The 16,050-nt window shown below is 37.5% G+C and overlaps 1 protein-coding gene across 1 annotated transcript in view; it reads right to left on the bottom strand.

Moving 5' to 3' along the window:
- CNTNAP2 (contactin associated protein 2) overlaps nt 1-16,050 on the bottom strand; it is a 1,111,126-nt gene that overhangs the window by 575,537 nt on the left and 519,539 nt on the right. Inside the window, exons 5-8 of the mRNA XM_051611595.1 lie at nt 10,089-10,292; nt 7,076-7,260; nt 4,285-4,428; nt 1,514-1,778 (exon numbers count right to left, since the gene is read on the bottom strand). Of these exons, the coding sequence (XP_051467555.1) occupies nt 1,514-1,778; nt 4,285-4,428; nt 7,076-7,260; nt 10,089-10,292 (798 nt within the window). The remainder of the gene's footprint in view (nt 1-1,513; nt 1,779-4,284; nt 4,429-7,075; nt 7,261-10,088; nt 10,293-16,050) is intronic.

Below are 16,050 nucleotides of genomic sequence, written 5' to 3'. Positions count from 1 at the left end.
GGGACTTATTGTAGGCAGAGTTAAGGAAGAAAATATGAAGGTGATTCCATGTGTTTTCTGATGATGATGCACTAGCATCGTAACAAAACTTTTTTGTTTAAGACCCTGCTGTATTACCAAAACATTACTTATTCTCTCATGAGTGTTTTTCTAGAATAAAGGCAATGAAATGCTAACTTGTAACCTATGATAATTATTTTTTTATGCTAAAAAAAAATCATCATGATGGAAGGAGACATCAGATATTTTAATTTAAAAAAAACATTTTACCAAACAGGTAAAATTTTATTTAAAGGTGTTATTATTCATACTTTATTCAGTTCTAGCTTTACAATAATTAATGCAATGTCAAACTCATTTCTATTTTATTAATGAGGTGAAAAAAACCCAAACACAACCCTCACAAAAATGTCCACTTGCCAAATGAAATGCTACTTTCTTACTTAGTTTATGTATTCTCATTTAAAAAGGCTTTTTCTTTCATTTCCTTACATGTCCTCAAGACCCTATTTATATGACTACATAGACAAAATATTTTTATATAGAAATCAAATAGGAAAGTAGACATAAAACACAGTAAGTAATTCAGAGCTATAACAGTAGGTCAACCGTGTCAATGAAGTTCCCCCAGGAAGTTAAGAAAAAATAGTAACCACAGATTATTTCAGGCAAAAAGGACATCCCTTTTTTTGCTAAGAAACTAGGTTGCCATATAAGCTACTTAAACAGTCATTGGGAGTTTTTTTAACATGGACTTAGATCCATATGCAAGCAACATGTATTTTCCAACCTATGATGAAGTCACGACTTTGCTGGGAAAAGTGTTAACTGACATGATGTAGCTAACACTGTATTTGCTACAGCTGATGCAAAAATGCCCATCAAGTATCTAGACTGAAAGTATCATTTATCAAAGTGGAATATCAAGGAATTTGATAAGAGTGATCAGTTGACACCAATACACACACTTTCTTCCAGAAATAAACATAATCCTGTACCTTTTACCCAGTATTTTCCAAAATCTCCTCAGTTACATACTGAAAGCTCTGGTACTTCTACAGCATCACTCTACAGAATACATAGGAATGCCACAGTTTTTTTCATGCCTGCTTTGTGGTTAAAACAAATGGCTTTTTTTTTTTTTTTTTTTTAATGAGAGCTTCCCAATTATTAGGTTATTAAAAAAAAGGGAGTATCCTCCCGTTTTGAAACCAAATATTTTTGCAGAGAAGACTGCAAGACAGATGGAAGAATAGGAAAAATAGAAGCAATGCTGCCTCACAGATAAAGGGTGAAATGTTTTCAGGGTTTCATGACAGAGTAAGAATATTTGTAACATTTTTAATCTAACAGCTGTTTCAATATTCTTCTACCATTTACTCAATGAAACATAAAATAAAGGATTTATTCTGGTTAACATTTAAATTTTAAATTTGTAAGCAATTGTTCTGATTTTTAGATCTATCATGCTTTTAAGCAACAAAAATTATACCAATCAAAAAAACCAACTTACCTGATGAGATGTCTATTCGGTTCTTCTTCACTTGAGTGACATTGATATGAACGCTGACTTTGCCCTCATTTATATCAATCTCAACATTCCCCAGGTCATCTGCAAAGTTGCTGAAGACAAGAAGTCCACTGGGGTTCCAGGTTCGGAAAAGGAAGCTGACTGAAAACAGATCCTGGCTTGGGCGACCAGGAACCTCAAGGTAACTGGTGGCATTGAAAAAGACAGGCACCGTATGTGGCTCCACACAAGAAAAACTTAAATTCCCCTAAGTAAAGAACAAACAGACAAAAAGCAAAAGCATAAGCAAAATCGGAAGATTCCACCGAACTCATAGTTACCTCTAGAGAAGTATTCTAGGTTCAAGGTTTCATTCAACCTAGAGACTACTGTGATTAATGCATGCAGGTTGCATGTAAATATATGCTATGGATATTATTGTTATTGTTACCATCGTAATGTTGTTGATGTTTCTCTGTGTCCTGGTTTGGGCCTAATAAAACAACAAAGAAACAGCCCCGTGGCCGCTCTCTCAACTCCCCCCCACACACATTCTGGGATGAGGAGGACAAAGCTCATGGGTCGAGACAAAGGACAAGGAGGGTTCTTCACCGATTAAGGTCTCGGGAAAAACAGACTCAACTTGGGGAAAAATCATAATTTAATTTCACACTAATCAAACACACACAGGGTAGAGACAATACACAGAGCAGGGCTTGCATATGTTACCACCACCACTCCCCTCTTCCTGGGCCCAAATCCCTTTGTTCCCGGTTTCTCTCTCTCCTTCCCCCCAGCGGCACAGGGGGACAGGGTTTGGTTTGGAGGGTTTGGAGTCAGTTCACAGGCTGGTGTATCCTGCTGCTCCTTCCTCCTCAGGAAGAAGGATACCTTACAGTCCTTCCCTGCTTCCTCCCATGGGACACAGCCCTCCACCAACCTCTCCAACATGAGTCCTTCCCACGAGGTCCGGAGCTGCTCCAGCCTGGGCTTCCCACAGAGTCAGGGGCTGCTTCGGGAACAGTCACCTCCCCTGGCACTGGGGTCTTCCACAGCTGCATAATCAGAGTCCACTGGCAACAAATCCACTGGCCACAAAATCTAAATGGTTTTGGTGTGTTTTTTCGTAGCAGGGGAAGGGCCCCAGGGGTGGCTCTGGTAAGAAGCTGAGAAGCTCCCCCTGCTCCAAACCCAGCCAAGGAGCCATTAGAGGGACAATAGGGGCACCTCAGCGAACATATGAAAGAACTGAGACAAGAACTGAGACAAGAGCTGAGTAGAGGGAGCACTTAAAGAAAAACAAAACAAACAAAAAACAAACAAACAAAAATCAAACAAACAAAACCAAACCAAAACAAACAGAAAGCTGTGCGGTGCCCAAGCAGAAGTTTCCCTGCAACCCATGGCGAGATGGCAGCTGTCCCCCTGCACTCATGGAGGAACGTGGTGGAACATTCCCTGAAAGTGCCAGGAGGGGTGAACTTGGCCAGTGGGCTTGGAATTTGCTGCCAGTGGATTTGATGCCAGTGGACTCTGATTATGCAGCTGTGGAAGACTTTACAGGCCTGCTAGCTACGCCACATTTTGAAAAGTTGTACTACAGAAACTTTTAAAGTAACACCTCTGTTCCCAAAGAGGATTTAAGGATATGTCCTACAAAGTTGCAGTAGACTCGACTGTGTAAAATGGAAGGATTGCTCTTCTACAAACATCATTTTCTAAATTAGACATCAGTCTTTGAATATCATGGTTACATTGGAAGCGTAAAATGTACTGCAGGCAGGAAGTCATACGCAATACTGGAAAAAAAAGTCAAAGATTCTGGAGTTCATGTGACTGGGTCAAATAAATTCTTTAAGTGCAGTCTTCCACCATGGCATATATATCATGTTCTTTGCTTTTGACAGTACTTAAGAAATCAATATACAGAAAAGGTTTTAAAAATCAGGCTGTGTTACTAAGCTTGTATAGGCAAACATAACGTGTTCAAAATTATCCTTCGTATCACCTTGACCATTTAGCCATATTGTTCATACAATTACATGAAACTTCAGTATTACTATCCAAGGAGTAATCAAATGGTAATCAGTCCTCTAAACTTCATCATCCCCACGTATGTAGATCTTTAATATTTATTACACAAAGAGAAAAGCAATAGTGGAATCATGTATGTTGTTAGCAGGACTTTATGAATGCTGTAAGGCTTATACAGAAGAAAGCCTTGAATTACTTATTCAGACCATCTTAAACTTGTGGCAATAATACATTTATTTCCTACCCATATTGCCTTTGTATGTAATCGAACAATTTCTGGAACATTTAGTGCCTTAAAAACACAGTAATTAAAGTACATTCTTTCTTAATCAGCAATCCAGCTGGCTCTGCAGGCATGGAAGATACCATGATTTAAAGCCACAAGAAAGCTGCAATTGATTTAATAATAAATCTTGTCTACACTGATTTTGGACTACTATAATTTACGAGGAAAGGAAAGAAGTACTTACTGGTTCAGCTGAATTTCTTTTAAAAAGTAGTTGACTGATACTGAAGGTTAATTTTGGCAAGATGAAAAGGGAAGTAAAATGTTCAGATATAATAATAAAAAGAGGTTGCAAAGGTACATACAGTAAGATCTTTCAGTATGTGATCAAATTTGTTTTATGTTCTCTAGCATTCTAGGATAGCACAAGCATACTAACTACACACATTGACAAACTTTCTAACCTCCTTCAAGAGAAGGAGAAATGTAGATGACCATTAAATTATGCTCTTACCACATTAGAAGGCTCCAATTTCTTCCTCTTGGCAAGGTCAGTGATATTATTGCCATTGTAGTTGATGCTCTCCATGCAGCCTTTGAAATTTTTCCTACTGTTTGAACTTGGCTTCCCAGAAAAAGGCATGCCTCCAAAGGTTATCTTTGAATGAAACAGAAAAAGGCAGATAATTGTGGGAGGGCAAAGACTTTCAAACAAACTCACTCTATATGTATTTACTTTCTTAGAACACTGAAACATGAATGAGAGTGCTGGCAATACTGCTTACAGAAAAAGGAAGTATCAAATAAGCACTTCAAAAGCAGAAAAAAATGCACCTGTTATCAGTTTGTGATTGCAAATATTTATGGTAGTAAATCTCAAGTATTATTACAATTGTCAAAATAGTAAGCAGACACACATCACAGTTGTTCACATATGGACTGCTCTTCTGATTGCTACTGAAAAATACAAATTTCAAACAAAGAATTGGGAATAAATGTCCATCCTAGTATTTTTCTAAAGAAGAGCAGATATGAAATTTGCCAGATAATATGATTTGAAGAACTCACTCAGCCTTACCTGTGTGCACAGACTACAACACAACAGCTGTGGGCTCCAATATGACACATTTGTTTCCTTTTATGCTTATATATCTACTCTATCCAGAAGAATTTTATAGAATCACATAGTTTAAGATGCTATTCCCTGTTATACAGAAGCACCTTCCACTACTGAGAATATGTTTTGATCATGTAGTCATTGCATTCAACGAGGAGTTACCATGTGATTTAGCAAGCCAAATCAGCTCCACAGAGAAGATGAAGACAACCACCACAAAGATGCAGTCAACAAGATTAAACAGGAATTGTTTTCCTCTTAAGGCTGTATGTCATTACTCTAAAACACTGGGTCATCCAGAATCTCTACTGACAAAAAGGGAAGTTTACAAACTAAATATGTTCATCTTTTATGAAGTCTCTCTCTGTCACTTTGCAGAGACTATGCAGGTCTCCGCTGCTCAAGATCTTTTCTGAAATGTTTGAAAGTGAATAAATGCTACAAACTTCAATTAATATTTTGCAGCCCAAATGTGAAGAATAAGGGACTTATGAGATTAGTTGCTGCAATCTATGTTAAGTATTTATATCCAATAGATGATGTAACAAATAGTAATAGCACCTAGCCTTCCTGTCCCGTGAATGCTCACAAAAATGTCTGCTTGTAGTCTGCTACCGACAGTTGGCAGAGCCAAACTTTCAAATATAGTTCATTGTTAATTCCATCTGTTATTAACAAGAGTAGGAAAACACAGCTCTAGAGAAACGTTTTCCATTCTAAAAGCATGTAGGATATCCCTTTTTATCCCAAAGAGGAGGCATTAACTTGGCACGTAAGAACTAAAGCTATACATCTGAAAAAAAAAAAATATTATAAATAGCACATGACCAGCTATGACCCAGCATTTTGCAGGACATATCCTCAGGTATTATAAATTGACATGACTTGACTCTAGAGAAGTGTGGGAAAACAGATCTTGCATTTTGCTTTAACTTTCTTGGATGGACCTGTGCAGAGGGGTGCGAGAGCATAAGGGCTTGGACCTGACAAGTTCACTAACTTTTGTCTGGTAGGGGGGGCAGGCCTGGCTCACTGGCTGGCAGGGATTTGTCCTTGTCAAACCCACGTGCTTAATGGCTCCATGGCCAGACTGTGGTGACTTGTGAAGAAGCAAAGGTTCCACAGCCAGAGATCCTGAGATAAAGGCCAGGATCAAAGTCTGTACGACTTCATCTGGTGATCTCCATGCAAAGTGAGCCCTGGGTGTTAACAAAGCTTGAATTTACATGAGAAGTGGACACTGGCTGTCTCCCAGTAACATTCAGTGACATTTACATATGTAATTTTTTCAAACATTCATATAATATTCTTGATCAAAAAATAGTTTGCAAAAACTTCAATACACAATTTTAACTTTTCTGAATTACGTATTTTTGATTCCCTCTCATTACTTAAAATGTTGTAAGGATGGAAATACATGTATTTAGCTCAGCCAACCACATTAATTCTCATTAGAAACAGTAAAGAGAGCAAGAAAATTATTATACAAATTTGTAATAACAAACATGCTGAAGTTCATAAAACAATTTAGAGGAAATTAGTAAGTTCATAATCGCAGAAGCCAGAGTGTAATCAAACAACAAATCGACATTTAATTACTATAAACATTTGTGTGCATTAACCTGCTGGTTAAACCAAAGTTTTCTTAGAACTTTCCTAACTCTTTATTGATTTTTTATAAAAACAATTTATTGATGGCATACTTGAGAAAATACAAGTGCCTATCTACCAAAGACTACCTAGAAACGATCAAGATCCATATTTAGTAAAATGTCTGTCACCACAGACTATTTTTTTTATTCAAGTGCATAATTATCACTTGAAAGGAATAATAAATTGTATGATTTTTCTTTCCTTTATTCTGCTTACAGCACCAGCTGCTTTTAGAGATTTTAAACGTAGCATATGCTTAGTTTGCTGAATAACACAGACCTCCTATTTTAAAACAAAAGGCTCAGATAACTTGTACCAGATGGGATCTGGTTGATTAATGAAAATAAATTTAATATATACTTGAGACAGAACAGTGTTAGGAAAAAAAATTCAGGAAACGTAAGGGAAAAAATACTTAAAACATGTACAAAAAAGTGCCAAACATCTTAAATTATATTAGTTTTCTTTTTTCTTCTGATTGGACTTATCTTTATAAAGCCAATTTGAACAGAAACAAGGAAGTTTCATTGTCTACCTCATAATCCAGGTCCAGGTAATCAAATTCTCCATTGGTTCTGAAGTGCTGCATGTGTCTGTCCAGGGTGAGATTGATGTTTCTCCCATGGCGCTCTATGATGATGGAGTGCCAGTGGTGATCATCCAAGAGGCTGCCTGTCATCACAGATGTGTGGCCATAAATAGAGCCAAGTTGGTTGCTGCCTAAGATGAGAACAGAAACAATAGCAGTTCTCACCTCCTACCAGTCAAGCAAACATTTTCCTTTTGATCTGTTACTATTTCACCTGAATCATACCAGACACACAGTAAGGAGGAGGAAGTTAGTCCACCAGGAAGCAAAGATGGGAAGGGCTCAATGCGGACAGAGCTAACAGCAGCAAAAAATGTCTTCTTACAGAGTTTATTTTGGTCTTTCCTCCTGCAGCAACCTTCCTATTCTGAAAGTCAAAATACTAGGCAGGAGTACAGTTTTGCAATTCACTGCTGTGTTTTCCAGGGGCTTTTGCCAGTGCAGTTATTCTAACCAGAGATCACATCTCATTGCAATCTGACTGCCATAGCTAGGCCAGCAAAGGTTGACGGTGTGGATCTTAACTGAAGCAGCAAATTACTAATTCAGCTTTAAGTTTAAAAAATTGCTGCACTGCCCAATAATTCAGTGCAGTCTTCCATGTTCTGAATACATGAGAACCTAAAGCATTTCTGGAGATGAGAATTTCTTACTACCAAGCATGCCTGCAACTCAGACACTACGGTTTGTGCATGTTGATAACACATTCTGGCAAATCACACTTCCATGGCTTAAGACATTGCTTCCCTACAAGTGACCATACTGCCTTTTTGCTGAAGACCACTGATCCTTCAATAGTTGTTGATTTAAAAAAAAAATAAATTAAAAATTCCATGCATGTCTATTTCCCTCACTTTCTTCAATGCAAAGTCAAATCCAGTGCAAAGTGAAGCCTAAATCCACCTCCATTTCCCCATGCTACCCAACCTCACCCAGTGTTTGAAACTGGGCCACTAGATTTCACCAGGCAAACTGAACATCCTTTTACACTGACTCTGGTGCAAAGACAATACTCTCAGGCAGAAGAAGAATAACACCTTAAACCATTACTTCTGTTTATTAAGTGTGTTTGTCACAGAGCCTATTCCTACTTACCAGCCTAGTGATTTAAGAAGATCCCACCAAGCACATATATGGAAGTTGTAATAGTTCATATAGACAGATTGATCTGAATAAAATGGAGAAACTGGAAATGAATGCATTAGTACTGCAATTAAAATTGTTAAAAATAGATAGCTGCCATAGGAAGATGTGCTTTTCTTCCCCTCATCTGTTCATGTTGAACTTTAGAAAACAACAGGAAAAATGTAAGTGGAAATAACTACTATTCAATGTAAATAAGACAGAATAATTTACTCTTCACAGATCTGTAGGAGAACTAAGGAAAGTGTTGCGGTTCAGGCCCAGATGGCAGCAAAGAACCACGCATCCACTTACTCACTCTCCCCACACTATGGGATGGGGAGGAGAAAATCCAACTAGCAGCTTGTGGGTTAAAGCTCCATCTTCCCAGATCCAAATTACTTTGTTCACAATTTCTCTACCTCCTCCCCTCCAGCCACAAAGGGAGACAGGGAATGGGTTTTGCTGTTGGTTCCATCACACGTTGCTTTCTGAGGACTCAGAATCATTGAGGCTGGAAAAGAGCTCCAAGTCCAACTGTCAATGAAATACCACCATGCCCACTAAACCATGTCCCAAAGTTCCGTGTCTACATGTTTTCTGAACACCTCCAGGGATAGTGACTCCATCACTTCCCTAAGTAGGCTGTTCTAACACTTGACCACTCTTTCAGTAAATAAACCTTTCCCAATATCCAATCTCAGACTCCACACAGTCTTGACCTGATCCATTGTGGGGTCCCTCCACAGATAGAGTCTTTTATTAACTCCTCTGACATAAGTCCCTCCCACAAGGTGCACTCCCTCCAAAACAGGCTGCTCCAGCACGGGCTTCCCACAGAGTCATAGCTTGCTTCAGGAACAGTCACATACTCTGGGGCGGGGTCCTCCACAGCTGCAGGTCTACATCTGCTTCACTTCAGGGGCTGCTCCACTGTGCTTCTCCATGGGCTGTAGGGGGACAGTCTGCCCTCTGACCATGGACTGTTCCAGCACCACTCTCACCTCATCCTCTCCTCTGCCCTGAGGTCCAGTAGCTGTTTAGTTTCCCCCCTCTTTAATGTGTTAATTGCAAAGGCACATCCACCACGGCTGATGGGGTCAGCCTTGGCCAGAGGCAGGTCCTGATTTTGGAGCAACTTCTCACAGGAGCCATCCCTGCAGCCACTCCACTGCTACCAAAACCCTGCCATGCCCACCCGAAACAGAAAGCTACATGAGCTTTTCTAAAACTCTTTTGTTTGAAGGAGAAAAAATACCTGAAACCAGACAAATGTGTTTTTTTTCTAATCACTTTAAAAATCCAGCCTGCAGTCTTTCTCTGGGAGGGAAAAAGGCAGCTGGAACTGGCATCATATATACAGAATTCCATCATAAAACTGCCTGATAAACTGATGTGTCTTCTTTCTGTTCCTAGTCCTACTTCTCAGATTCTAGAAAGGCTGCTGACCCTAAACTTAATGTGTCCTGTGGCATCCCAGATTGATGCATTTTTAGCTGCAATTCCTGTAGCACTCATGACAGTGTCCTTTTCTCACAAAAAGACACAGCTAAGGCCAAATAAGATTCTAGCGAGGCTTTTTTTGTTTGTGGCACATTTCTAATTAATATATTGCTGAACCTGTTTTTCTGTACAATCTTATTTTGATGGTATCTCACACAGAGTAAAAAGGAAGGCATTAAATAGAAAAAAAGGAAGAAAGGGAATGAAGATTTCCACCGAGTTATCTGATTAAATGATGTGGCTTACCACATTCTAGGGAAAAAGGATGTAATATTTTACTTAAAGCTTTCATGGGAGAATTAAAAGCACACAAAAGTACACAATCAAAGCATACCTAAATTTAAATTTAGAACAAGTTTGGCTTTCTTCAGTTCCAAGGTGATATAATCTCCTTGCTGTCCTTCTCCATGGAAGATTACACCTTCGCTTTCAGAGGTCTTAAATTTCAGAGAGATGACATCTTTCAATGTTTTCATTTTCTTGTTCCTGAATCTGTATGGTAACACTACATGGCCATCAAAATTGATAACATCAGCCCCTAAAGGAAAAATCAAATAATATTGTTGAGTGATTATATATTCTTGTGACCACTGAAAAAACAGACATGACATATGTAGATTGTACCTGAACAGAATAAAAAATGTTCAAGTGTGATATGCATTGTAAACACATTTTCTCTTGACCATAATTAAAAACTATAAAAAGTAGGAACCAGGCAGAACACAAATTCAATCCACAGGACATAAAAGACTGTAAACGGTAAAACATGGACCCAAAGAAATTGCCTACCAAGTTTAACAGATTCCTTAAACTGTATGTATGCATTATCTTGTCTAATTCAGTTTTCTATGGAAAACTTGGTAACTTGTTATCTCAACTAATTTTGAGAAGAAAAAACAAAAGTTCTCTAATTTTGGATAATTTTTGTTCCAGGTTTGATTTTATTCAAAATGTGGGAAGAAAATTGAGAGATGCATTCATTATCATTTACAGTCAAACGAATATTCATATAAATGTTGCACGATGACATTACAAAATTTCAAGTTGTCTTATTTTCATGACTTAATCTCTACTCTAAAGAATGAGCCACAGTTTTCTGGAGGTTAATCCACAGTAAAAATAGCTGCAGAACCTGATTCCATTCAACAGATGTACTTCTGCTGAGTATTGAGTCTTTTAAGTGGAGCTCAGTATCAGACTGTAAACGGATACTGATCTCTAAAAATTTACACAGATTTGTTCAAGAAATCCCCCTTATAAAATAGTTAAGCAGTAACTTAGCTACTATTTGTACAAGCATTTCATCCTCAGTATTCACAACTGACAATTTTAATAGTCACTAAGCAAAGATCTTAAAAAGGAACTAATAAAAATGTTCACTTCTAAAAGAAAAAAGTAATTCTCACCCATATTCTTAAAAAACATTCACATTTCTTATAGGCATACCATATTCATACCACTCGTTTCATCCTCTGAATGAAATTAAGGATGGCACCTTATCATATATTCTTCAACTACATCTGATTTTTGCCTACTTCTGTGGTCTTTTTTTTCAGTGACTCCTTGCAGCCTTTAAAAATTCCTAACTTGTTTTCACTATTATCACAGAATCACAGAATTACTGAGGCTGGAAAAGACCTCTGAGATCATGAAGTCCAGCCTATGACCTACCACCACCCCATCGGCTAGACCATGGCACTAAGTGCCAGATCCAGCCTTTCCTTAAACACATCCAGGGACAGTGACGCCACCACTTCCCTGGGCAGTCCATTCCAATGTCTGATCACCCTCTCCATGAGGAAGTGTTTCCTGATATCAAACCTAACCTCACCTGGCGCAACTTCAGGTCATGCCCTCTTGTCTTGCTGCTAGTTGCCTGCAAAAAGAGCCCAGCAAATTTTCTGATGTCAGATGCTGTCCCTCTCCTTTCTAAAAGATTAATAGGCATATGCAGTGCATTTTGGTTTCACATTAGTGTGGTTTTTTTTAACATATTTGAATCAGTAGAAGCTGACTATCATCAAACACATGGCTAATAGTCACGGAAAGATTTGAAAGCTCTTACCAATGACCAAGATTATTTTTTTTTTTAAATGCATAAACTTTTTAATGGATCACATGGACCCATTACCATGTCTGTGGAAAGAAGGTCAAAGGGAAGACTTTAATTTTAAATTTTAAGTTCCAACTACTTCTTCAAATTCTATCAAAGTATTTGCAAGTCTTCCGTAGCATTCCCTCACCCTTAATTACCAGGCTAGGAATAACCCATGACATGTATACTTTCCAATCCTGCCATTACTTGCATCACATAACTGGAAGCATCACTTCTAGACTCTTCTTGCCATGAAAAAGAAAGAGAGGCACATAGACAGAGATGCTCTTTGCACAATAATCGTGCAGCCTCCATTCATCGCAGATTCTGATTAGAGAAAGAACTAAGGCACTTGGACCCAAGGGTGTCAGATTTGTTGCGAGCAGTTGCAATCTGCAATGAAACAGATTACAACCATATAACCTGAACATAGCCCTAAATCATCCTAAACTTGCAAAGACTCTTGATGAAATAAACCTTGACCTCCTTATCATTAACACCATGTAAATGAGGAAGACATTTTATTCGTTACATAGAACATGAGCATTACAAATTGACAGTAATATCCCATATTTATGAGTATATAATATGCATTTCATGTATATCAGAATGCACCATTTTTCTTTAGAAACCACACTTTACAATACACATTCAAATAATAAATACTTATTAAGCTTTAAGTGCAACTAAAACTCTCAGTGTGATCTGGTTATTCCAAATAACAAATTCCATGAATGTGAATTAACTCAAAATTAAGTATCAGAATGGTATGTTTTATTTGTGATACAAGAAATCAATTAACAAGTTATCAGCATGCAAGGAGGATACATTTACTCGGGCACAGAAGCAGATGTTGCTCCCAGAAATGAGGCCACCCTGGTTCATACTCTGAATCTGTATTTAGAAGCAATGCTGTGATTTCAGAGGTGGTGTTATCTTGTATATGCTCAGAACTCAAGTAATTTATTTACTCCTGGAATTTGTTTTGAAAGAAAAAGAAAACAGGTAGAAAAATATTGTGACAGAGATTGTATCAGCTTTTCTTTTTGCCTTGCAAACTGCCAAGAGATAAAAGAAATACCTTCTTGAGATTTTTGTGTCTACTTTTAGAAAATAAGTTAGAAAAGCCTGAAATCTGTTTATAGAAAAATAAATACATGAAAGTCACTCAGTTATCACAAAAGCCATACTTCCACGTAAAGCAAATTTGCTATACAGATTATCCTTTTTCAAAGTTACATACAACTGCCTCGAACAAATGCTACAGAGGGAAGAATATAGATGGACATTGGAGCTTAAGAAACCTTCATAACAAAGATATATAATAAAAAATATTATTTCACATACAATGTCAGAGATTCTCTTCCATTAACATCTGTTAAATCTGCTTGCTGATGGTTACAGGAACCCCTATATGGTGTATCATCTTTCCCCTAAGGCCAGCTGGTACCACTTTGTAACATCTGCAAAAGTTACTTTAACAGTCAGGCACATGATCCAGAGCTGATACGGGCAATAACTGAACTTCTATTGGTTTGTGGACTCACCAAATGTTGCTCATGAAGAGGCAAGTATCCCTTTCGCACCTCAGCCACTGTGGCAGCTATGCATATGTGTTCTTCATATTATTCATTGAGGCAAATTCATATCATACACTTTATAAAGCTGAGTAAAAGTAGCACATTTTTTCAAAGCCTGGCCCTGAATTGCCATGTTTTGAAAATAATTCAATTATAAAAAGAAACAGCAGTCTTTGATTAAGCAGCTTTTTTTTATGCATAGCTGTGCTGGTAGCATGCACAAGGGTCTGCATGATAATCCAATCACCTAAAGATTACATAGCAATTATATTTAAGTTATGATATGTAGAACTGTGGTAATGACTTGTGTTCCTTCTATGATGACACTCAGTTATTTAATATCATGACAATTACCATGATGTGGAATGGTACTTAGTAAACCGTATCATTCCTGTAATTGCAGTGTAAATATACAATTTTTTTGTCATCCTTAGCCACTCAAATACCAGCATTTTTAGAAAAGAGACTTAATCCATTAAATACAGTGGGGGGAGAAAGAACGGACAATTTACTGATTTTTTGAAATTACATTTAAATAGGAACAGTTCTCATTATTTTCAAATTTATTTATCCCCTACTGAATTTCCTATAATATGGATGAACTGGATAGCATCATTAACATTTCAAAATATATAACATGATTTTCAGGTAGCTAGGAAGACGTGTTAGGCCTTATTCCAGTATATGTCTCTTATGCCACATTAAAACCATTTCATTAATTATAGGCATCACTGCATTAAATTTTCCTTTAAAAATAATAAAGTCAGGAAGCCACAAAAATATCTACAGGAAATTGAGTGACAAATGTGACCCCATTCCCAAATCTCAAAGGGAAATAAGTCACCAGTCACAGGTCTTCTTACCTATTCTTTTGTCCTGTGTTTTGGCCACATGCAGGATTTGGTAAAATATGGTCAGGAAATCAAATCTGTGTAAATATATTTTATTTGGTGATCCAAATTAATTTATTAGTGAATTATAAAAAACCCCTCAAATCCGACTCAAAGTCCAGAACTTCTCTATTTTGTCCCTTTCTGATGAGAGAAATAGAACTATTCTCAGTGTCAGCAGCTGAAGAATGAAGAAGTGCTCATTCATAAAGACTCAATACTGAGACTTCCACAAAGCTACTGCCTGGATTTACTAAAAAATCCCTTCTATCAAACACAGTAAAATAACACCAATCAGTACGAAGCAGATCAGCAAAGTACTTTCTGGAAAAATGCTTACCATACAGCAATCAGAATCAACATTATTAATTGCAAATTTAACGCATACAGTTTTACATCACTGCTGATCTCTGAATGATTGACTTTACAAAGACTGTACCAAGGATTTCACTAGGATTACAAATACAAAAACTCTGTACTACTGATCCACAGCAACCTTAGAAGAAATTTTCTCACTCTATTATCTCTCCTCCATTCTCTCTGCTTCATCTGCTTAGATCTTCTGTTTAGATTAAATGATTTACAGGGGAAAGATCTTCACTTGTAGCATTTTTTTCTTGCCCCATAATAGGAACTTTAGGTCTGACATACTAATACTATTATAAGAAATAGTGTTAACCATGCACTGAGCATCTATCAGAGATGCACCAAAGCATCTCTGGCTGGGGCAAAGTATTCCACAGGTGTAGTTTAATTCATTGAAGCTATTAGTCATGGGTACTAAAATATCATTATGACAAATACAAGCACATAAACAGTGTAGTATTTACAAATTTTAACAGTAAAAATCAGGTTTTCTCCTAATAAAGCAAAGAGTAAGGCTCAAAATCACACCAAACCCAAAGTCTAGTTTTGTTATTACTCATGATAAATTATATACACAGAAATGACTTCAGAAATACCCTTGTCTACATTTTCAGTAGGTCCAAATATTGACCACACGCTGGCATGTCAAATTTGTCACTGGAGTCTTTGCAGTACAAATCTCAGTGGCAATAAGTTAGCTGAACTCATGTTAGTAAGGCATTCATTACTACATGACATTGCATCAGAAAAATGAGGCAGCCATGCCCCAGCACAACAGTCAAAAGGTTGTTCCCTCTTCTACATTTTCTTCAAATGAGGCAGAGAGCCAAAGGTACCATGTCTGAACATTGCCTTCTGGCATTACAGTCCAGCCATAAGGACACGGGCAACTCCCTGGCTTGAGACGTGCAGCAAAACCGACAACAGTCTTTACTCTGTTTTTCAAAAGGCAGTACATCTGCCACAGAGGCAAAAAACCACCAAAACCTAACCAAAGTGCCAAACCTAATAGAGATACAGATGTGTTTTGCACACACAATCACGTACACTTCTTCTCACTGTAGAAGTATGAGGCAAAGGAAAACTAATTTTAGGTTTCTGTTGCCTGCTTCACTTTCACTGCGCTGAATCTGAATGCTGTTATTACCTGCCTGTGAATCCAACCCTAAGCAATGTCAGTGCTTGAAAAAGAAAAAATACATTTGCTATGAGATTTGGATTTTTTGTCTTCCTTTTCTTTACATTAGATACAATGTATATATGGCAATACAGTATCAAAGTAACAAAGAATGTTTTGTCAAAGTGCATTTTAAACTCAGTTCTTGGGTAAAACCAAGAAACCTTATTCTTACATTTTTTATACCT

The sequence above is a fragment of the Apus apus genome, chromosome 2, assembly GCF_020740795.1.
Source record: "Apus apus isolate bApuApu2 chromosome 2, bApuApu2.pri.cur, whole genome shotgun sequence".
Lineage (NCBI taxonomy): Eukaryota > Metazoa > Chordata > Aves > Apodiformes > Apodidae > Apus > Apus apus.
Note: the sequence above shows the minus strand (reverse complement) of the source record. Positions and strands in the feature narration are given on the sequence as shown.